This window comes from Penicillium mononematosum (genome assembly GCF_028829835.1).
Source record: "Penicillium mononematosum strain IBT 11891 chromosome Unknown utg000003l:1.0-8172316.0:1.0-8177699.0, whole genome shotgun sequence".
NCBI classification, from domain to species: Eukaryota; Fungi; Ascomycota; class Eurotiomycetes; order Eurotiales; family Aspergillaceae; genus Penicillium; species Penicillium mononematosum.
Genome location: NW_026643273.1, coordinates 1231909 through 1254564, shown reverse-complemented (window position 1 = coordinate 1254564; position 22656 = coordinate 1231909). Strand labels below are relative to the sequence as shown.

The 22656-nt window shown below is 49.9% G+C and overlaps 9 protein-coding genes across 9 annotated transcripts; 5 read left to right on the top strand and 4 right to left on the bottom strand.

Moving 5' to 3' along the window:
- Window positions 1-1324: 1324 nt before the first annotated feature.
- Window positions 1325-5189, top strand: N7519_005394 (putative cell division control protein Cdc25; the record flags this gene model as incomplete). Its single annotated transcript, XM_057292170.1, has 3 exons — window positions 1325-4501; window positions 4559-4775; window positions 4852-5189. Coding segments are annotated over 3 exons (3732 nt in total), but the record flags the coding sequence as incomplete, so codon positions are not given.
- Window positions 5190-6526: 1337 nt separating this feature from the next.
- Window positions 6527-7587, bottom strand: N7519_005393 (Mov34/MPN/PAD-1 family protein; the record flags this gene model as incomplete). The annotated part of the gene is made up of 2 exons (XM_057292169.1): window positions 6527-7503; window positions 7563-7587. 2 exons carry the CDS (start codon window positions 7585-7587, stop codon window positions 6527-6529), a joined length of 1002 nt encoding a protein of 333 aa, XP_057146980.1.
- A 545-nt stretch (window positions 7588-8132) lies between these two features.
- On the top strand, window positions 8133-9751 carry N7519_005392 (uncharacterized protein; the record flags this gene model as incomplete). The annotated part of the gene is made up of 4 exons (XM_057292168.1): window positions 8133-8249; window positions 8307-8359; window positions 8413-8627; window positions 8682-9751. The coding sequence occupies 4 exons, from the start codon at window positions 8133-8135 to the stop codon at window positions 9749-9751; spliced, it is 1455 nt and encodes a 484-aa protein (XP_057146979.1).
- Window positions 9752-9783: 32 nt separating this feature from the next.
- N7519_005391 (uncharacterized protein) lies at window positions 9784-10629 on the top strand (the record flags this gene model as incomplete). The annotated part of the gene is made up of 1 exon (XM_057292167.1): window positions 9784-10629. One exon carries the CDS (start codon window positions 9784-9786, stop codon window positions 10627-10629), a length of 846 nt encoding a protein of 281 aa, XP_057146978.1.
- Window positions 10630-11749: 1120 nt separating this feature from the next.
- N7519_005390 (glutamate--tRNA ligase MSE1) lies at window positions 11750-13874 on the bottom strand (the record flags this gene model as incomplete). Its single annotated transcript, XM_057292166.1, has 7 exons — window positions 11750-12317; window positions 12388-12554; window positions 12611-12868; window positions 12932-13348; window positions 13408-13445; window positions 13506-13578; window positions 13626-13874. The coding sequence occupies 7 exons, from the start codon at window positions 13872-13874 to the stop codon at window positions 11750-11752; spliced, it is 1770 nt and encodes a 589-aa protein (XP_057146977.1).
- A 279-nt stretch (window positions 13875-14153) lies between these two features.
- N7519_005389 (putative DnaJ domain protein (Mas5)) lies at window positions 14154-15620 on the top strand (the record flags this gene model as incomplete). The annotated part of the gene is made up of 4 exons (XM_057292165.1): window positions 14154-14190; window positions 14253-14335; window positions 14372-15009; window positions 15065-15620. 4 exons carry the CDS (start codon window positions 14154-14156, stop codon window positions 15618-15620), a joined length of 1314 nt encoding a protein of 437 aa, XP_057146976.1.
- Window positions 15621-17075: 1455 nt separating this feature from the next.
- N7519_005388 (sugar porter family MFS transporter) lies at window positions 17076-18710 on the top strand (the record flags this gene model as incomplete). The annotated part of the gene is made up of 3 exons (XM_057292164.1): window positions 17076-17145; window positions 17213-18197; window positions 18251-18710. 3 exons carry the CDS (start codon window positions 17076-17078, stop codon window positions 18708-18710), a joined length of 1515 nt encoding a protein of 504 aa, XP_057146975.1.
- A 287-nt stretch (window positions 18711-18997) lies between these two features.
- On the bottom strand, window positions 18998-20934 carry N7519_005387 (putative amino acid transporter; the record flags this gene model as incomplete). Its single annotated transcript, XM_057292163.1, has 3 exons — window positions 18998-19389; window positions 19451-19636; window positions 19692-20934. 3 exons carry the CDS (start codon window positions 20932-20934, stop codon window positions 18998-19000), a joined length of 1821 nt encoding a protein of 606 aa, XP_057146974.1.
- Window positions 20935-21800: 866 nt separating this feature from the next.
- Window positions 21801-22601, bottom strand: N7519_005386 (alpha/beta fold hydrolase; the record flags this gene model as incomplete). The annotated part of the gene is made up of 1 exon (XM_057292162.1): window positions 21801-22601. The coding sequence occupies one exon, from the start codon at window positions 22599-22601 to the stop codon at window positions 21801-21803; it is 801 nt and encodes a 266-aa protein (XP_057146973.1).
- Between the last annotated feature and the right edge of the window lie 55 nt (window positions 22602-22656).

Genomic DNA, 22656 nt, shown 5'->3' with positions numbered 1-22656 from the left:
AGCGCTAGTAATTGGTTAGAGAATAGACATTTTTCCGAAGGTCATCCGAAAGGGTTTCATGCTATATTTTACACAATACAACATATGTTGTAGAGACAACGTGGAAGGGAACAAAAGAAGGTTTGTCATACTCCACTGGGGCTGGGCATCTGGCCTCGTTGGATATCGGCCGGGCATATGGACCACTCTATTATTGTTCATTCTTACTGAGACACTATGTGTCGGATTTGCGCATTGTCGGCTCCCCGAGGTACATAACCCAGTAGTTAAGAAATAATTTGGATTGTGTGTGTGTTTTTTTGGCACCCCTTACTGGTCTAAGCTAGGATATCCTTGATCAATTATTGAAGAATGAAGATAGTAGATGAAGTTGAGGCACATATAATATGTCAAATTAGGGGAATTTGCAGCTCGGAGATTCCCATGTCATTCTTCACAATTGCAAATTGATAGATGCATGTCTTCCATATGCAACCAATAACCGCGGTCGAAAATTGTACTTGTGGGCCACAGACCAGCCTTGCACGGAGTATATGTTGTCTTCTGATATTCTGGCATTTGTCACCAATCTCGAGGTTATACATCAAACTACATATGTACCTAACCAGTCTGACTGCTCAAACCCGTACCCTAGGTGAGATGTGACCGTAAGCGTGTAAGCACGTCCACATGTAGTAAGTGTCCACAGGTGGATATTTCATCACACACAGACACCTGGGCAGTGGGGAACATCGCGCTGTGAAAGAGAGACACAAAACCAAGGTAATAACAATGAATGGTCTGCTCCAGATTCCCAGATTCTAGGGTTAACATACGGGACAGCTCCATTATTCTGAGGGGCTCAGGCTTAGACTCAAAAGACTGCAAGTCGGACAGAATGCCAAATGGTTGTAAGACTGTGGATATTCAAGTACATCATTTGAGAAGTTCATCTCATTGTTCATTTGGTGTTCATGCAAGATAGATTTCATATGGTATTGTAATCCTTATGTATTTTTGCTCTTGATTCCCCTCAAAAAAGCCTGCTCGTGGGCTCCATCTTGTAATAAAACCGGTATTGCATGCGCCCGTCCCGCCTCCACCTGGTGCAACTCCCCCTAATTCAATCCCACTTCCATTTCTCCATTGCTTTTGTTATACCTAGGTAACTTATTGATGGCATAATCACAGTGTTGCATTCTAGTTCGACTACCCAAGGTCTTTTTTTTTTTCCTCGTTCGACTGGGCAAAAAGCGACTCCCCACCCGCTCCCCCCCCCTCAACGTTGAATACAGTCATGAGCGGATATTGAGCTCAAACCACCGCCCCCTCTCAACCCCTCCAGAAGCTCTCTGGATTGTGGCCCAGTGAACCATTCATGTTTGATATTCGCGCGGCAGATTTAGCTGTCGACACTACTGCGCTGGGAAAGTCAGGAACTGTTGCGACCGCATTCGAGTACACCGACGAACAAGTGACCACACCCACAGCCCAATCCCGCTATCGCGGTCGGGGAAACAGTGTATCACGAAACTACAACCATTCCCCAGTCAAAATGGCCTCTGGATATGCCGTCAGTCCGGAGCCCCCGGCGCTGTTCGTACGGGCTATGTACGATTATGACGCCGATGATCACACTAGTCTGAGTTTCCGCCGTGGCGACATTATCCAGGTCCTCAACCAACTAGAAACCGGGTGGTGGGATGGAGTGATCGATGATGTTCGAGGTTGGTTCCCGAGTAACTATTGTGCCCCAATTACGGAAGCGGACGATTTCAACGACCAGTTCACACACGCCCACCACGAAACCGAGCTCAGCGCGGACTCCGGACTTGAAGATGAATATGGCGATGGGCATGATGAGGATGAAGTGAACTCCGAGGGAAATGCTCGGGATTCGCAACCGATTCTCCCTATCGAGGGTATTCCAGCACCCAAAGAGCAGGAAGAGGCCGCCTTTTGGATCCCGCAGGCGACACCTGACGGCCGTCTGTTCTACTTCAATACTCTCACCGGATATTCCACCATGGAGCTCCCTTTCGAGAACCCGACCGCAACAATCGAACCAGGCCCGCGAGATCGAAATAATTTCTTTGTCCCCGACCAGACACGGCCACCTCCAGAGCTGATGGCGCGTGGCTTTGAGCGGGATGAGGACGAGTACGATGGATCTGCATCGGAGGCAGAAGGAGAGTCATTGATGTTAGGCTCGCATGACTCGATTTCTCGTCGACGCCAGTCCGTGATGGATGGAGTATCCCCTGCCACGTCCATGGATTCCTTGTACGCCGCAGGATCTAAAGATTTCAAAACGCCGCAGCCGCCGAGCAAGAGCCCGCAAAAGTCACACAGCCTCGGCGGAAACAGCACCAGCACATCTGTGACCGAAAGCTTTTCCAGACCTTCTATTTCCTCCAACCCCCCTCAACACTTTGTCGACGATGGCTTCGCACCGCCCATCACCTGGCCTTTGCTTGTCGATAATATGCGGTACGCTGTGGAAGCCTATCGCCAGGCGCTTTTCAACGGTGAGCGTGCAGAGTACGTAAGAAAGGCCGAGGACATATCCGACCATCTTCGCATGCTGCTGGCTGCTGGTTCTGACACGACGGATAACCACTCTGGCAACCCATCTATCATTTCTACAAACAAGGCGCTATATCCTTACTTCCGGGACATGATGTCTAAGTTCTCGAAGCTGGTTCTTTCATCACATATTGCCGCCGCTGATTGGCCTGGTGCCGACTCGGCCAATAAATGTTTGCAGGAGGCCGATGGAGTTATGCAAGGTGTGTATGGCTATGTGCAAGTGGCTCAACAACAGCGCGGCGATGCCATCCACCGTATCGTGCCTGGCTTCGTCAGCGGTAGCTCTTCGGGTGGTAGCTGGCAGAACAACGGTGTTTCCTTGAATACTTCAGGTCCGACATCATTCCTTGTCCCGGATGGAGGAGACTCGCGAGTAGAGCCATCGGTCTCTCTGGACACTGCCTTTTTGGATTCGATCGACATTCTCAGGAGATCTTTTGTTGGTAGCATTCGGCGACTAGAAGAACGGCTGGTTATAAACCGGAATATCGTTACAGTGGAGGAACATGGAGACATTGCCGATGCGATCTCAGCTGCCGCAATCAAGGTGATTGAACAGTTCCGCCCATGGATCTCCTCTGTGGAGTCGATGAATTTGGCTCCGTTGGGAACCAGCTTCCAGAACCCGCAGCTAGTAGACTTCAGCCTGCAAAAGCAGAGAGTCTACGACGCTATTGGAGATTTTGTCCTGAGCTGTCAAGCAGTCTCTGCCCCTCTGGCTGATGAGTGGGCCGAGCTTCGTGGTAATTCTCTCGACGATCGTGTGAATGCCGTGCGAGGCATCGTTAGACAGTTGGAGAACTATGTCTCCCAGATTGGCTTCTCATTGTCGCTGCTCCTCGAGCAAATCCCCACCGAGACAGCATCATCTCTAAGACGGGATAGCCGCCAAGAAGCGGAAGATGAATCGTACAAGATAATGCATAGCCGAAGCGAGTCCAAGGCCAAGATTGCCACAGAGTCAATCGGGATTCCGTCCTCTTACGCCCCTGAAAAGGAAAGTGGCACAGATAAAGTACGAAGAAATATGGACAAGGCACAACGTTTCTTTGGCCAGGCACCCCCAACAGCTATCACCCGAGAGCCAATCCGTGAGCCAGTCCGTGAGCCCGAAGAGACTCCCTGGTTCTTGAAAATGGCCCATGAAGGCGAAGTGTTCTACGATAACAAGGGAGACTTGCCCATCCTCAAATGTGGAACACTCGCCGGATTGGTTGAACATCTCACCCGCCACGATAAGCTTGATGCATCCTTCAACAATACATTCCTACTCACCTATCGCTCTTTCACTACTGCCACTGAACTATTTGAATTGCTTGTCCAGCGCTTTAACATTCAGCCTCCATTTGGCCTGAATCAAGATGACATGCAAATGTGGATTGACCGGAAACAGAAGCCGATTAGATTCCGTGTCGTCAACATTCTTAAGAGCTGGTTCGATCACTTCTGGATGGAGCCCAATGATGAACTGCACATGGATCTCCTGCGACGTGTCCATACCTTTACCAGCGACTCCATCGCTACCACGAAGACCCCAGGAACCCCTACATTATTGGCCGTGATCGAACAACGACTTCGAGGACAAGATACCACTGTTAAGCGCCTTGTTCCGACTCAGAGCACCGCCGCACCGACACCAATCATCCCTAAGAATATGAAGAAACTGAAGTTCCTCGACATTGATCCAACGGAGTTTGCCCGGCAGTTGACCATCATTGAGTCGCGCCTCTACTCCAAAATCCGGCCCACTGAGTGTTTGAACAAGACATGGCAGAAGAAGGTCGGCCCTGATGAGCCGGAACCATCTCCCAATGTCAAGGCCTTGATTCTCCACTCGAACCAGCTTACCAACTGGGTCGCCGAAATGATTCTCGCCCAAGGCGATGTTAAGAAGCGGGTTGTAGTCATCAAACACTTTGTGAACGTGGCTGATGTATGTATTTACTCTGCTTGCTTGACAAATCCCAGCCTTGCTAACTCAATTATACAGAAATGTCGCCATCTCAACAATTATTCTACCCTGACTTCCATCATCTCGGCTCTTGGAACTGCACCCATTCATCGTCTAGGTAGAACGTGGGGCCAGGTTAGCGGACGCACATCCGCAATTCTGGAACAGATGCGTCGGCTTATGGCTAGTACGAAGAACTTTGGCGAATACCGAGAAACCCTGCATCTCGCTAACCCGCCCTGTATTCCATTTTTCGGTATGCGTCACGGTCATTTCAAGCAGATTGTCTTGGAGTATCCCACCCCCTTTACTCTGTGGCTAACATATCTTAGGTGTCTATCTCACGGATTTGACCTTCATTGAAGACGGTATCCCGTCTCTAACACCATCAGAATTGATCAACTTCAATAAGCGGGCCAAGACCGCAGAAGTCATTCGGGATATCCAACAATACCAGAACGTGCCTTACCTTTTGCAACCCGTCGGCGAACTTCAAGATTACATCCTCAGTAACCTCCAAGGTGCTGGCGATGTACACGACATGTACGACCGAAGTCTGGAAATCGAGCCTAGGGAGCGCGAGGACGAAAAGATTGCAAGGTATGCTGAAGCCACAAGCAGAGACAAGGGCTCCTTGTTATTTGCATCCACCGTCGCTATCTTGCGATAATTTTGATTTTCTGTTTTAAATGGCGTTCGGCATTTTGCTCGACGATACCCAAATTTGACCTCCTATACTCCTCATTTTTGGGCCAAGACAACTTCTGCTTTTTTTTTCTTTCTCAAAACTGTTCGGCTGTTGAGACTAACTGGTTTTGATTCTGAACTTCGTAGATTACTATCTGAATCCGGTTTCCTGTAACCCGTGAAGATCCCTGTCAAGTTACGTCTTCCCGCGCCACCAAAACAGGTCCGACAAATCCGACATTCGCCAATCGACGCTCGTGTTTTATCGACACAGGCTAAACCGATTCCTTTTGGGGCAATTCACGGGCCTGTGACCGTGTCTAGGCTATCCTAGTCTCCACCCCTCGTCTTCCGACCTCTTACCTTTCAAGGATACTTGCAGATCGATTCATCACATGCATGTGAAATGTCTTTCCACGACCCACACCTGTGAACACTTATTCTCGATTCAGTTACCCTCGGCATCTTTATCATTGCACTAATACGGAGTATACTCCGTACTCCGTTGATTCTCGATATACCATTTTCCCCGATAGAGCTGTTCGATTGGTTGGGACTTCTTGTTTATTCCCCCTTTTTTCTTCCATTTTTATTTTTTTTTATATCTCCCAGATGAGGTTATCTGTCTCGATGATCACCTTGAACCCACCTCTTCTTTGTACTGACTGTGACATATTCTGGCCATTTTCTCGGCGTACATCTTTTGGCCTTTGATTTCACTACTGTTCTTTTTCGTTTCTTTTTCAACATATCCTCTTGTGTTGTCGCCGGTTGGGGCGACCTGCTTTTCCCCTTTTCAAGCTTATGTCCTCCACGCCGCCTTCTGAATAATGAACGTCATGAATGACTTGAGACTTTTGTTCCTGTCTGATGGATGTTATCCGGTGGAGTTGGCTTGATGCTTTCCACTTCATTATATACAGTGTTCCACTACTTATTCGATTCTTGCGCGGGATACCGAGTATTCCACGCCAATAGAGGTTGATTCTCTTGGTCTGTCTTAGGTTGCTTAGCCTACCAGAGTTACTGTATCACCCCAAAGATGGGCCGTATATTTGTGCATACAAGCGACGAGACATGGGGTCATAAATTCGTTCATTGCAGAAACTGCAACTTTAGATATTCTATTATCATGATGGATCAAAGAAAAACTGCTGCACACGGCAAGAACTGAGAAATGCCAGCGCATATGTCAAGGCAAAGGAATAAAGGGATATCAACCCGCTGAGCGCCAAATACAACAGTTCAGGCTAAAGAGCAAAAGCGTGGCAGTCGTGTCAACATCTAAGGGATTGAGGACCGCTCATTGTCTGAGCCGAATCACTCTGTCAAAGGAGTCTGATTTCCGATGCCGTGGAAGAGCTTCATCTTCGTTTCGGATGCGAGGAGACCCTTTACTTCCTCCGCAACAATCCGTTGTCCGCCGCGAACAACCTTATCCAGCTGTTGATCTTTGGTGTTGCCGCCACCGACACGAGGACCAGTGACCTCCATTCCACGCGCGGCTTTGCGCACTTTTTGGCTGAGATCCATGATCTGCTTGTTACCGAAATCACGAGAGGTGAATAGCGGGCTCTGGCTGAGAGTAGCGACCCAGTATTTATTCCATAGAAGGGACAATATCTCCGTATCAAGAGTGCTCTTGAAATGACTGACATCAAGAGAGTAGTATTGATTGGCATGTGCACCGAAGTCCTCCGCCTTCCCGAGCGGGATAGTCTGATACTCGTCGTCCTCATGGGCCTCCTTCTGCGGGGTAAAGTTCGATGGGAATGTGCGGAAGGCGCCGATCTCAACGCGGCCGGCGGAGATGGTACGGTCCGGATCGATGACGACGGCGACAAAGGGTCCGGTCATTTGCTGAGTTTGCTGAGTGGCCACATCAATCCCAGACAGCCAGCACCCATAACCAGGGTGACTGTGATACCATCCGACAGCATTTTCCATCCGCCCCGCGTCTCGACACGACTGCAGATATGATACCATGTACTCGTTTGCCTCGTCCTGTGCATTCACTCGGGTCTCGGTGCCTTCGACTGGCAGTCGGAATGCATCTGTCACAACGAAGGTGTTTGGTAGGATGTAGCCTTGCATCAGGCCCATAATCTCTAGTGAGCCGCCCGACCGGGCGTGCATCACCATCTTCAATAGTGCCGTAGCGGAGATTCGGACGTGCTTGAAATAGTATGGGTCGGTGGCCCATGGTCGCTCGTCGTTGAGGGCTCTTTCTGTATCGGCATTGTATTCGTAGAGGGCATCTCGTTGAGGGTCAAAGACGCTTATCGCGTTCTCGAGCTCTGTGTGGGGACATTGGTTAGTTACAAGCTGGCTGTCATACGGGTATGGAGCTACTCACCCCAGGCCTGCTGGGCGGCCTGCATTTTGGATGGATGGGGATGGAGCAGACAGTCGAAGGTAAACAATGTATTGCAGGGATCAGAGTACCTAAGCAAGGGCTCTCAGTGATAATGGCAGTTCTGCAAGGACCGGAGAATAAATGGGTATCAGAAGTCAATGCATGAAGTAGAGTAGGCCGTGGGGTTCATCATTGATTGGCAGAATTGGGGCGGTGGATCTGGCTGAGTCATCGGTTGCCCGGGACGACGATCGCGCCCAAACACCCACTTGCGACCTTGGAAACTTGATGTTATCTATCGTCTGCGATTTCGGTACTTCCCCCTCATAAACAACTGTGTGCTCGCTTTCCTATGCCGCTGCCCTAAGTGCTTTCGCAAACATCTACTTTCGTTTATTTCCGTCGCACCTTGTGTGCTGAGAACCCTGTGTGCCAGGCTCTCTTGTTTTGATCCCGACATTGGTCACCCTGTCGCAGCCTCGCTCGGCACTGTGTCGCTGGATTGGATACACCCCATTCTTTGTTATCAATCTCGACTTTTGTCACCCTTATTAAGGGACTTTCATTACAATGGCGGTAGACACCGGCTACCTGACCACTCAGGTCAACAACATCGTCGCCCAGCTCCATGGGATTTACGACGAGATTGGAGTTCCTGCGCGCGAGCGCGAGTCCCGTGAAGCTGAGGTAAGCTCGACCTTGGTATAACAATGGCATTGTCGCGTGGCTAACAGAGTGATACAGCTCTTCAGCGCCCTGTCAGAGACCTTGAACAATCATCTCAAGGTTGTTGACGAGTGAGTCGAATCCACAAACAGGCCCGTTGGAGGCTTGCTAATTCTATTGCTAGGGAGAGAGAGGATATGACGCAGGAAGCGGAACGTCTTATTACAGCCATTGAACAAATGGAATCGTCCTTGAGCGATGAACGGGCCAATGGCCAATACGAGCTTAACCGCGACGACCTTCGTGTCACTTACCCACTTAACAAATGTATTGAATTCTTGCGCGAGAAGCATGACGCCATGAGCAACTTGCATCGTGAGCGCTTTGAGCAGGTTAAGAGTGAGTGTTACCTGTGTGATGTGTCGCTGACACTCCTTTACTGACATCTGATAGAACTTGTGGACGCGCTTGAATCTTACTCCTCACACCTCGAGCCATCATTCGTCAAACTCGAGCTTCCTCCCACTGAGCCAGGGTCCTCGATTCCCCCGAGCTTCGACCTTTCGCCTATGTATGTGACAGCATTGGATGCCGAATTCACCCACGTTTACGAAGAGTACCACCGTCGCATTGCCCAGGTCCAATCTGCCTGCGAAGAAATGATCAAGCTCTGGGCCGAGCTCGGGACACCCCAGGCGCAAACAGATTCCACTATCGTGAAGTGTTATCGCGACTCCCCTGAGCAACTGGGGCTGCATGAAGATGATGTCGCCAACCTCATGGCCAAGCGCAATAAATTGGTGGAAGAAAAGAAGGGTCGCGAGCGCAAGATCAACGAACTCAGAACTACTGTAATCTCTCTATGGGATCGGTTCGGTGTTGAGGAGGCTGATCGCAAGGCATTCCTGGCTGCGAATCGTGGCTGCGGTTTGCGCGTAATCAACGACCTCGAAGATGAATTGGCACGCCTCAACGAACTTAAGCGACAGAATCTTCACCTGTTTGTGGAGGATGCTCGCTGCCGGTTGCAGGAACTTTGGGACGCTCTTTTCTTCTCCGAAGAGGAAATGCTTGATTTCACACCTGCATTCTCTGATGTGTGCAGTGATGCCTTGCTTGAGGCTCATGAGGCCGAAATTAAACGACTGGAGGCTATTAAGGAGCAGCGCGCTCCCACTCTCGAAATGATTGAGAGACACCGCACTCTTCTGACAGACCGCGAGGCACTTGCAACGTCAAGCCAAGATGCATCTCGCCTCATGGGCCGCGGGAACAAGGGAGAAAAGCGTGACCCTGGAAAGCTCCTGAGAGAGGAGAAGCTGCGCAAGAGAATCGCCAAGGAATTGCCGAAACTCGAAGCTGACCTGCGGAAAGAGTTGGAACATTGGGAAGACGAATTCGGCCGACCATTCCTGGTGCACGGAGACCGATACCTTGATTCGTTGACACCTGTCAAGTCAATGCCCCCACCACGGTCAAAGACACCATCTGCACCACCTCATCTACCAAAGCAAGCACAATGAGACAACACCCGCCTACCCGACCTGGAAGCTCTATGAGAGGCCCGCCTCCACCCCGCTCTGCCACCAAGACCCCTACTAGCAGCGGCCCAGTTAAACACAACACAATTGGCTACGGTGCCTCTAGATCTGGGGCGACCTCAAGAGCTGGTGCAACATCCCCTTCAAAGCTTCCCGCCCGTGTCCCGCTGGGAAACATGCCCCATGGAAACAACTCCCCCGAGCGTCGTATCCAACCTGGCGCTTACTCGTCTGGCACACTTAACGGAAAGATGCCGCCCCCGCGCGGACCACCCCCACGGATGCGTGCATTAACGGTCGAGTCAAGGGAAGACCGCTTCAGCCACCTTATGGAGCCACCTCGCTGCAACAGCGCTATGTCCAGTGCCTATGTGCGGCCTGTTAGCCCGGAAGACGTCTATGATGATCGACAGCGATCGTTCATGAGCACTTCAGGATTCTCGAACTCGCAAAGATCCACCGGGTTCTCCCATTCATCTCACTCCTCACAGTCGTCACTGTCCCTGAACTCCGGCCAAGCCTTCCCCCGGCCCAACCCGTACCTGCAGCATGCAGCTCCGCCCCCAGCTGCCCGTCAGGTCTCCAACTCCTCTACAGTCAACACTGCAACCTCTGGATCTGAAAACTGGGAGACTTTCGAGGATGGCTCCGAATCAGAAGCCGATCCCAGCGAAATTTACTATTCCAAACTCCGTGCTGCACAAGGAGGAAAGCGATTTGCACCCGAAGATGGATCGGATCTCACTGGCAAGAAGGCCAAGGGTATTCGCAGTGTCAGTCCAGACGGTCCGCATCCCGGGCAGGTCCTGCGCGTTGCTGGCAGTGACACCGAGTGGGCTGATGACTACGAAACTTACTAGATGCCCTGAACATCACCTTTCCTCCCCATAATGCATCTCACCTTTTGCATCTCATTTTCTCGGCGCCTCGGATGTTCAACGGTGGTTACGCAACCGTTGACCTTTGATGATCCCACGACTGGATTCTGCATGGCTCATGATAAACCTTAGCTTCCCTTTCACGACTGAGCTCCCTTAGATTCCTTACGCTTCTCTCCCGACAAACGATAATCACCGAGGGGCCGACTTCAACCTCCCTTCTTGTTTAAAATTACGAGTTTATCATGTCAATCATGCTCATGCTCTCCTTCATCTTTCGATGTTTTGAGCTCAACCTTGCGCCTGACTGTGTCAGACCGCAGCCTTCTGAGGATTTCTGTCATTCACGCCTTTCCCGGCTTGACACCCTCGCTGTTTCAATTCCCACTGGGCTTAATCTTCTCCTTTTTCTGATCTTCTTGGCATGGTGTTAGCTTTCGTTTCTCTGTCACTTATTGTTTCACTTGGCTTGGTGCTTATGGCTCGTTTATTCCCTTTCCGATCTCCAGTTTTGCGAGTCGGATTTTGTCCTTGGTTTTCACCGTTTTTCTATGTATTTGTCAGCGAAGTACAGCCCTGGAGTGTTTTGATATAGTGTTGTTAATTTTATCTTCTGGTTCTTCATACCTTTGTTTAGTTCAATAGATACATCTTATGCCTAGACTTATTCAGGGACAAGAATACTCGGCCGCATAAGCAGCCGTAACCAACTTGGCAGCTTTCTTTTTATACTTCTGGTTATATAGACAATCTTGTCCTTCTTAGTTTGTTGGGTAGACATCAGAAAAGGGCCCAAAAAGGCTCAATTTGTGTAATGGACTTGCTTCCCTATGTATAACCTTTGATATACCGCGGGGCACATGGTTACTTAACTTGTCCTTTCGTCCATATCAGTCAATCAGTAAATTCCAGCAGAGACAAATTATAGAGCAGAACCACCGCTTATCATTGAGCTATTTGCTGTAATTAATGATGGACAACCTGCCAAGCAAGTGATCGAATGCATCAATATCCTGTCTTCAGAAAAATACCTATTGGAATTGGGTTATATCAAATACAGTTATAGTACACATGTGCAGCCACTCGATCTTCTTATTTTACATTACCGGTCAGTCGCAAGAGTCCCCATCCAACTCCGATCCTCAGGCAAAGTTCCCTTAGGAACTCTCTGGCCAGCAGAAGGAACCAAGGACTGTGTCAACGCCTTGGCATCCTGCACTCGGCGGAGTGTCTCATCTCTCCCGAGGACTACCATAGTCTCTGAGATTCCAGGTCCAGGCGCAGAAGCCGACAGCGCCCAGCGGAGGTAGTGATACAGCTCCTTCTTGAATATTTTGGCTGCGGTATTGGAGCCAGCGGGTGTCTCTGACTCAGACGCGGAGGAGACTACGCTGTCTGAGCCATCGTAGCTGTTAATGTTGTCGCGGTGCGTGTCGATGTTCCAGGATGCGGATGGGACGAGGGTTAAAGCGGCTGCTGCGGTATGCAGGGCTTGGATTGGGACTTCGGAGGATTGGGAAACTGGTTTGTAAGGAGCTCTGTCGAGTTTTGGGGTAAAGAAGGTGGAGTTACGCTGAGCGAACTCCTCTGCGTTTGTGTAGTTGTTGGCATCTGCGCGGATGAGGGGCGCGATGTATTCCGGGAGAGTGCGACCTTTGAGGATCGTGTCGCTGCTAGGTGTTAGTTATTTGATACCAAGCAATCCATGCGCGAGTTCTTTACGGCTGATGGCTAACTCACAGTTCGTCCAGAGGATGGCTTTCTTCCACCACCGAGGTCACCTTCTTCACCATCTCGTCGAACTCAGGACCGCCGCTTTTGGCCAAGCGTTGGACATGTCCTTTCTGGAGGAACTGGAGTTTTTCAAAGGAGACGACAGTGTTGCCTCGAGTGATTTTCAAATTGAACTGGTGACATTATTAGTAGTGAAAATTACGGTTTTGCGAGAATGAGAAGAACATACAATCTGTTCCAGTTCCTTCAGACTTAACACATCAGACTTCTCGGAATGCGACCAGCCTAGGAGCGAAGCAAAGTTCACCAAGGTGGATGGGAAGATCCCTTGCTGATCCCTGAATGATGAGAGGTCGATATCTGCGTTGCGCTTGCTGAGCTTTTGTCCGCTCTTGTCGACGAGCAAAGGGACATGAGCAAAGCTTGGTGGCGTCCACTTGAAGGCATTATATAGTGCCATATGCATAGGTGTAGATGGCATCCATTCCTGATTAAATGTTAGTTCAGTATCTTGTGAATTGATAGCTGTGAATATAATAAGTAGACTCACTGTTCCTCGGATAACATGGGTGATCTTCATACAATGATCATCCACAACATTTGCCAAGTGGTACGTGGGGTGTCCGTCCGACTTGATAAGAACTGGGTCGTTGTATACACGGTCGATGAAATCCAACTTGGAGTTATTCGGTCGATTCTGACCAGATTTTCCATAAACCAGATCATTGAACACGGGGTATTCATCCACTTTCAATCGGATAATGTGTGCCTCTCCCTTAGCTGCTCGATCCTCTGACTCCTCGGCAGATATATCACCGCATTTCCGGTCATAGCCTGGCGGCAGTCCTGCCTGGCTGCGGTGACGGGCAATCGAATCCAATCGTTCTGCGGAGCAGAAGCATCGGTATGCATGGCCATTGGAGATAAGGTCATTGGCGTGGGACTGATATAAGGCTGTTCGTTCGGACTAAATGGGCACAGAGAGTTAGGGATCATTTGATTAGCGACAAAGGTGTGAAATCTCACTTGTCTATAAGGTCCATACGGACCACCAACGACGGGACCTGTCATGAAAAGCGAGGGTCAGCAATTGCCCTCAATATTTGTATATAGCTCAGACCGACCTTCATCCCAATTTAATCCCGCCCATTGTAAATCATCGTAAAGTCGCTGTTCCGCCCCGGGAATCGTCCGTTTCTACCGTAATCAGTCGTAGCTCATGCAACGGAGCGCAACCCACGAACCTGGTCCGTATCTTCAATGCGCAACAAAAATTGACCACCGGTGCGTTTCGCCAGCAAATAGTTGAAGAGTGCCGTCCGTAGCGAGCCCAGATGGAGGTATCCGGTGGGCGAGGGCGCAAAACGCGTGCGCGCAGGGCCATTCGGCAGTTTGTTCTTCGAATTAGGCGCTTGAGCAGTCGGAGAAGAGGAAAAGGCTCTGCATTGAATGATCCAAGATCGCCTGGCAAATAGCCCCTGAGGACTCCTCATTGCAAAACAGTCCAAGTGTCTAACAAAAGAAAGAAATGGCCGATCTCTTCGAGATGTTGCGGAGGTGCGGAGCTGCGGCGCGGAGCTGCCGAACAAAATTTCTCAAACTTCGTTGGATCAAACAACTCCCGCTCTCACTACTCGTTCATCTCTCTTTTTTTACTGTCGGGCTCAAATTAACGGCATCTTTCTACTAAAGAAAAGTCCGATCGTATTTTATACACTTAATCACTGATAAGTACGTTGTAAAGTCGTGTGTTGACTTTGACTCTACTAACAATGTTTTCAGTGGCTACGGCTGGAGTTGACCTCTACGGTATGTTTTGCACGGATCAACTATAAAGAAATACCGTATTGATCAATTATTTCTTCATACAGAGGTCCTAGAGATCCATCAGAGCGCAACTAAAGATGACATCCGCAAGGCATACCGCAAGGCAAGACGAATCCCAATCCTCTCCGTATTCCAGCGATACTGACTGTCGGCTTTCCAACAGGCGGCCTTAGCCAACCACCCCGACAAAGTCCCCGAAGCTGAGCGCGAAGAAGCCTCGGTCAGATTCAAGGCAGTGCAAGAGGCCTATGATATTCTCTACGACGATGACAAGCGACACCTCTACGACACACACGGCATGTCTGCCTTCAACGGCTCGGGTGAGCCAGGTATGGCAGGGCAACCCGACCTGGATGACCTGCTGGCACAGATGTTCGGTGGCATGGGTGGTATGGGCGGGATGCCTGGCATGGGAGGAATGGGAGGAATGCCCGGTGGTCGCCCCAACAAACCGCGCAAGAGCCCCAACGAAGAGCAAGATTACGAAGTCAGCCTGGAGGATCTATACAAGGGCAAGACTGTGAGGTTTTCCAGCGTCAAGAATGTCATTTGCGGACATTGCAAGGGCAAGGGTGGGAAGGAAAAGGCCACTGCCAAAAAGTGCTCGACTTGCGATGGCCATGGCCACAAGGAGGTCTTGCAGCGCATGGGCCAGTTTGTGACCCAGCAGACAGTTATCTGTACCACTTGTAACGGGGAAGGCTCATACTTCGCCCCGAAGGATAAGTGTAAGAAGTGCAAGGGAACAAGAACGACCGAGGCGAAGAAGATACTGGAGATCTACATCCCTCGAGGCGCAAGGTAAGCCGGTCCTTTTTCTATTATCTGACGGAGTCACATACTCACACTGCTCTAGGGAAGGAGACAGGATTGTGTTGGAAGGCGAAGCCGATCAGGTGCCCGATCAAGAGCCCGGCGACATCGTTTTCAAAATCATTGAGGAAGAACACCCCGTGTTTACACGGGCCGGTTCAGATCTCCGTGCAACTATCGATATCACTCTTGCTGAATCCTTGACCGGGTTCTCCCGCGTCGTGATCAAGCACCTCGATGGCCGTGGCATTGAGCTTAACCACCCCCTCACCGCCGGTGCTATCCTGTCACCCGGACAGGTCCTCAAGGTTCCTGGAGAGGGAATGCCCATGAAGCGTACTGATGCCCGTGGCGACTTGTACTTGGTTGTTAATGTCAAGTTCCCCGATGACAAGTGGAAGCCCACCCCAGAGATGCTGGAGAAGCTCAAGGAGATCCTCCCCAAACCCAGCCCTGCTATTAAGGCTGACACCGTGGACGAAGTTGAATACGATCCCAAGGGTCAGATGGATGACTTTGGTGCGCAGGATGGCCATGGTGCGTCAGCATGGGAAGACGAGGAAGACGACGATGAACCGGCGCAGTGCGCAGCTCAGTAGAATTCTTCTTGCATAGACGGCGTCTGGGACTTTGTATTAATAGGGGACTTGTGAATAGAACAACCCTCTTGACTCCAAAATATGTTGTAGCCGAATGTACATCGATGTAGGGCATACCTATGGAACCAGTTTTTTGAGTGGATCAGTGTGGGTAGTGGGTGGGCATTGTTATATACGTTAATGTCTAATTGTCTGCTTTCTTTGTAATAATGCCTTAGCCAAACCAAACGGTGTTGAATCCCTGGATGACTGGGGCCAGATTGTGATTTATATCCCTCTACTGCTGAACATGCGTGCCGCCGGCAACTTCTGGAGAAGAGTACTTCCGCGCCGTGGTCATGGCAGAGTTACCAAACACTGGGGAACTGCCAGAAGAATTAAGCTGTAATAGAAAATCAATGCAGCAAAAGGCGCGTGATAAGCACACACCAAGAACCGACAGATTATCCGAGCATATACTGGCCCGATGGTTACAGTAACCCCCGTATAACCCGGATTTAAGGAATACTCGGATATAACGACCGGAAACCATTAATCCACCATACAAAATCCGTTAAAACCCCCTTTTGTACGAACTTCGGTTATCCACCATTTCTCTCCCATACAAATTTCGTTATATCAAGGTGTAGTCAGCCGAGCTAGCCAATCAAATATCTTCGATTCCTAGAAGCTCCACCACTCGGGCTGTGGGGAAATAAACTACATAGGCTAAATGCGGGATACTGAACAGCGTAATGCCGGGTATCCGAGCTGTAGCCATCTGACTCCATACCAATGATCTGATCACGTTTGAGTATATAAGAAGGCCGTGTCGGTGCCTAGGTGGGATGATACCGGCAATTGACCAGGTCTATACTCCGTAGAGGAAGGTGACCCCGGAGGCTTGGCAGGATGCCAAGGATTCCAAGGTTGGCACTATCAAGTCCAGTCACTTACCTATGTTAACATTGAACCAGCAAAACCGCGGAAAGAAGCATGAAACAATACCGTGCTTGAATTGGAGGTCATTCTCTTTGGAAAGAAGCGACAGGAAAAGAGAGGAGAGTATATCAAATGTGAAGTGTGTCGGCGAGATAGTTCGCCGACAGCCCAGACCCTTTGCCGAGCTCCTCGGCCCCGCCAGACTTTCCTGTTTGGGTCTAGTGGAGATGGTGGTGTAACCTTATTTATCCGGTATAATTTATCCGTTTGACATCGACTTGAACATCCATGCAGCTGCATCCACCTCGATGGACCAAACAGGAACGTCATTTCTCCATATTCTCCATATATCGGCTTTTGAACCCCATGGCACGATGGGTCTGGGGTATGTGTTAAGATGCATAATTACTTGATATGAGGCCGAGAGGTGTCTGTGCCCTACTTCGGGGGTCCTATAAATCTACTTCTTGCCCCGACACCTTTCCCCCCTAACTTCATACACCGGGAGGAAGAACCGAACACAGTTTGGGCAAAATGGGCATATTCAAGAATAGTCGCGTGTACGTGCTCGCTACGGTGGCGTATACGGGTTCATTCCTATTCGGTAAGACAAATCTCTCTACCATACCTAAGGCTATCAAATACGCTATACTAATCATTTTCCCGAAAAGGATATGACACGGGTGTGATGGGTAGTGTGCTGGAACTTCCAAGTTTCAAGGCCGATTTTGGACTTGAGGAGGGAAGTCCTGGTTTTTCAAATGCCAAAAATGCCCAAGTCTCATCCAACGTCGTGTCACTTCTCACTGCCGGATGCTTCTTCGGCGCTATCCTTGGCTCTATTGTCAACGACAAGTTTGGCCGTCGCTATTCCATCATGGCATTCCTGATGTTCTTCCTTATTGGTTCTGCTGTCCAAACCGCCGCTACCAGCGCGCTATCCTATATGTATAGTGGACGGGTGATCGCAGGTTTCGGAATCGGAGGCATGTCAGCTATCACTCCAGTCTTTGTATCTGAGAACTGCCCACCCGCGATTCGTGGTCGTATTGCTGGTCTCTTCCAGGAATTCCTCGTCATCGGTGTTACCGTTGCATACTGGCTTTGCTATGGTGTGGCAGAAACCATCCCCGCCACAACCAGACAATGGCGCATCCCCATCGGATTCCAGCTTGTGCCCGGTGGTCTCATGATGATTGGCATGTTCTTTTTGACGGAATCCCCTCGTTGGTTGGCTAAAGAGAATCGCCTCGAGGAAGCCATCGAAGCCCTTGCATATATGCGCTCGGAGCCAACTACCAGCCCTGCGGTCCAGACTGAGATGGCGGAAATCAAAGCGGCCGTTGAACATGAAGTCGAATCAACCCAGGGACTTACCTGGCGAGAACCGTTCCTTCCTGGAAACCGAATTCGCTTTGTCAACTGTTTCTTGATGATGTTCTGGCAGCAGTGGACGGGCACCAACAGTATCGGATACTATGCTCCCCAGCTGTTCCAGACCGTTGGAGTGTCCGGAGGCAGCACGAGCTTGTTCACAACGGGTATCTACGGTATTGTCAAGGTGGTGGCCACCGGAGTCTTCCTCGTTATCGGTATCGACAAGGTTGGTCGGCGATGGTCTCTTATCGCTGGCGCTATTTGGATGTGCACAATGATGTTCATCCTGGGTGGTGTTCTGGTGTCCTATCCCCGGACCCTGACCGTACCAGTGGTGTCTCGTCTGCATCCCTCGCGATGATTGTCATGATTTACCTATACGTCATTGGCTACTCCGCATCATGGGGACCGATTCCATGGGTTTACATTTCTGAAATTTTCCCAACCCGCCTTCGTTCGTACGGTGTTGGTTGCGGATCGGCAACTCAGTGGCTCTTCAACTTCGTGGTGACTTATGTGACTCCCGCGGCTATTGGTAACCTTGGCTGGAAAACCTTCATCATGTTTGGTTGCTTCTGCTTTGCCATGGCCTTTTGGGTTTTCCTTATCGTTAGGGAAACGAAGGGTCGCTCTCTCGAGGAGATGGGCGTGCTCTTTGAGAAGTTCCATGCCTTTGGCAGTTTACGTGATATTGAAACTGCAAACGAAACCAAGTTTTCGTTTGATGGGGCTGCTACCTCGTTTCATAATGAAGTACAGGGTGTTGAAAATGAGGACCATGTGAAGCGATAAAGAGCTTTTGGAGTATCGTGGTATGCTGATACACATCTCAAGCCCAGTCGATCTCTAGGGTTGAATTCCAGTTCTGTATATAAGCCTAGCTATGATTTTGATCGAAGTCATATGACGTCTATTACCCAAGTCTCATCACATATTCTCCTTCGATTGACGTACGTCCGTGTGTAAATCGAGAGAAAGAGGAAAACAAAGCGGACATTGGGACAGACACCCATTGACATATGAGATTTGTCAATGTTCAAAACCAACCTCAGCCCTATAACTCAACCCTGAAACCAGATCTATCCAGCTGGGTTCGCACAAGTGAAATGCGTCAGTTTACCCTCCTTGAAATTTCTGTTCATGGAAGTAACTGAAGCCCAAATTCCCAGACCAGCGGCGGACAACGCAGCAAGCGAGTAGATTACATCAAAAGTGTTCCACACAAGCTTCTTCTTATAACCTCTAATCCATCGGCCGATTCCGTTGTCCAAGCGCTGCACCTGACCAGTCATCGGATTAAACTCCTCTTCAGGAAGTATCGCATCATTCTGGACGTTGAATCCCACCAGCAACATTGGTGGAAATGTGTAAGAGAACTGCAGGATGCAGGCAGCTCCCACGAAGGAGGTTAGATTACTGATTTGCGGGATTGCGGCGGCAATTACCCAGGCGAGGGCCCAGTAGCTAGGTACTGGAGGAACTGTTAATATTTACGTACAAATGGAGCCTTGCGGATCTATATATTAACTCACCGAGCCCAACCCACAGCCACTTGCCAGTTCGGCTGTTCAATTCTGGGAAATGGAAGATATCGCGGAACACTGCTGAGTAGAAGACTTTTATACCAATGTTGCCGTATAGCAAAGCGGCAATGACGCCAGTGATAAATGAGATAGCGTTGCCTAGAGTCTGGAAATTGTAGGCAGAATTTGGGATACCTATTACAGGAATGTCAGCAATCTCAAAATTTCCCTCGGATGTTATGCGACTTACCTTGATAAGCAGGATTGAATGTAAATTGGCCCTGTGCACTGTACACAACCATGCCCGAGACAAGGTAGCAAACATAGATGAAGATCTCGGCAATGATAAAGCCCTTCCAGAAGTCATATGGCCGTCTCATCTCAGCCATGAGCTCATTGAAGAGGGTTGCGCCGCCGTACGCGAAAACACCGTTCATCATAGCATTGACTTTGTCGTTAAGAGTTGAGCTCGCGGGCCAGTAGCCGCTTGTCTTCACAGGTCCCTTTGGGGTACCATAGCTAGTCAGCGACGCTTCGTAGTTAGGTGGGTATTGATGAACCACAGCCATGGTCATGATGACGACAATGATATTCAACCAGACCGCAATGTTGGCTAGGTAAGAAAGGCGTTGCAGTGTACGGATCTGCCCGAACACAAAGCCGATGACCATGAAGATAACCTCAGCAGCGATGAAACAAAGGAAGCCGTGGCCATTGGCACCAACGACCATCTGCGCCAGTCCTTGTCCGTTGGTTACAGTGAGCAGGGACACATTGAGGAAGAACTGGAAGCTTTGCAGGACGTTCACGAAAATGCGCGCCCAGTTTCCGTAGACACGGAAAGCCACATCGCCATAATTGCGCATCGGGAATCGAGTCGAGTCGAGACCGATGAAGATCCTCCACAGTTGCAAGCCGGAGTAACAAGCCATGGCCCCGAAAACAGTGTAAAGTACAGCTCCTGGTCCAAAGCCCATCTGACTGATTGCCCAGGGGACATTGGTCGGTCCAAGGATGTCCGTGGAAATGAGATAGAAGATCGAACCCCAGGTTGCAGTTCGTCCGGCCCGTTGCGCCTGTTCCCATTCTGTCTCCGTGATGCCCCAACCATCACTTGTGCTAGCGCTGTTCGCTTCGCTGGTAGGTTTGGCGCTGGGGTCGGCCATGATAGAGGCATCCTGTTCCTGAACCTGTCTCTGCATTGGAACTGGGGCGTCAAACCTTTTCCTAAAAAGCTTCTTGCCCAAGTACGCAAATCCCGCATCGTCAGTAGAAATGTTCTTTTCGAGCTCGCGCGACCTCTTAGCCCAGTAGACATAGTTCTCGAAGGTGATGCTAGAATCCAAGTAGATCGAGCGATTGCCATCATAAAAGGCAGACGCGGGCTCAGGAGAAATCGAGACGGCAGACTCCTTGGTGTCCATCTTTTCTCCCTCCTGCAGATGAGCATCGGCCATGGCGCCCATGTTGGCGCCGGAGAATTTGTCTGCCATCGTGGGAACTGGAAATCTTCACAGATTCTGTATAATCCATCCAGGTCAGAGAGATGCAGGGAAGGGAGTGGGAGTCTCGAAGGGCTGTCTTTATATACAGACAGACAGACAAAAAAGCCTATTGTCGACAGGGATGGGGATATTGCGTGTCAAAGACACTAGTATTGGACATGTAAATTGCGTGGATCCTTCTCAAGTCTAGCAATGGTCTGTCCAATATCGAAAAAGCGAGTTATCAGCCACCGACTTGGTGCCAAATGTAACATGGCCCCATATCCCATTGGAAAGCAAAGCTTCGTCGTTGTACAACCACTACGAGTGGCCATTGAAGTCAGCGATATCACCGGAGATCCACATAAACAGTGGTAAGAAAGCTTGTCTGCGAATCTGAACTGTTGATGGCGCAAAGAATAGCCCCGCACTGTTAGTTCAGGTGCGGAGGTCCAACGGAGGCCGTCTTGTGCTCAAAGTACGTGAGCGATTTATCTGGAATCTGGTGGATCCGATTGCGAATCTTTGAATCCTTGCAGTCCATTGCAGATTCCGGTTGAGCTGGAGTCGTCATGGTCGGCGCTGTATGCCGTATCAGGCTGGTCTTTTCGAATCATAGTAGTCTCCCTTGCAGCGAATCAAGCCACAATGGCTTATTCAAATACCTCGGGCGTGAGCCGAGTCAAAGATACCAAGTTGATTCTCTTGTAGATATCCGTCAATATCCTGACATTCGGAGGCTGTTCTTTCCTGAATTTATACAACTTCGCTCCTTCCTAATAGTCAGGTCACTTGAGCAGGAGCAAATATCCCTCGACATCTTATGTTCATCTCTATTTTTATCTCTAATTCTATATACATCAATCTCATCAATCTCATCCACACCGACCCAAGAACCCCGAAATGCGGCGATACATCTCGACAGGGTTAGAATACATAGGGAAATGCCCAGCGCCTACAATATCAGCCAATTCCACACCCCCCTTCTCCAACAACGGCAGATACGACAAGCCACGCATCTCCTCCCCGAACATAAACATGCGCGGACACGGCAACGCCAAAAACTTATCCATCAAGTCCCCATGATCCGTCAACTGCACCATTGACTCAAAAATAGGCCGAACCGCACCAGCCCGGACCCGGGCGCGCAGAGTACTAGCATACATAGCATTGGCAAACGAGCCGGACGTGCGCGTACGCTCAATAAAAGCATCCATGAATGCGTCGCCGTCATCAGCTGGGAACATGAAGATCTGCCGGCTGAGGAAGCAATCCTCTGGTGCGAGATTGCCTTTGATATTCACGAAGCTGAGGACACGGTCTGGATGGCGGTTTGCGAGGATGAGAGCTGTTAAACCGCCCATGGAGTGGCCAATCAGGTGGAATTTGTCTATACTGAAGCGCGCGAGCACGGCTTCGGCAGTCGCCACCAGGAACGGGATGTCCGTTGCGGAGAGGTTATTGCTGACTGAGTGGCCGCAGCCGGGGGCGTCGTAGGCAATGAAACCATGGTGTTTTAAGGATGGTTGGATTGTTAGATCGGCTAGATCTTCTTTGCTGGAACCGAAGCCGTGGAGGAAGAGAATTGGTGGGCTTGAGTTGAGCTTATGGATCGTTGATAGGTTGAGGCTGACGCCTTCAACAGTGAGGGGAATACATTCAAAGGTGAGGGACATGATGGAATGAAACTGAATTTAATACATCCAGGGCTCTTACATTGGGATTTATATT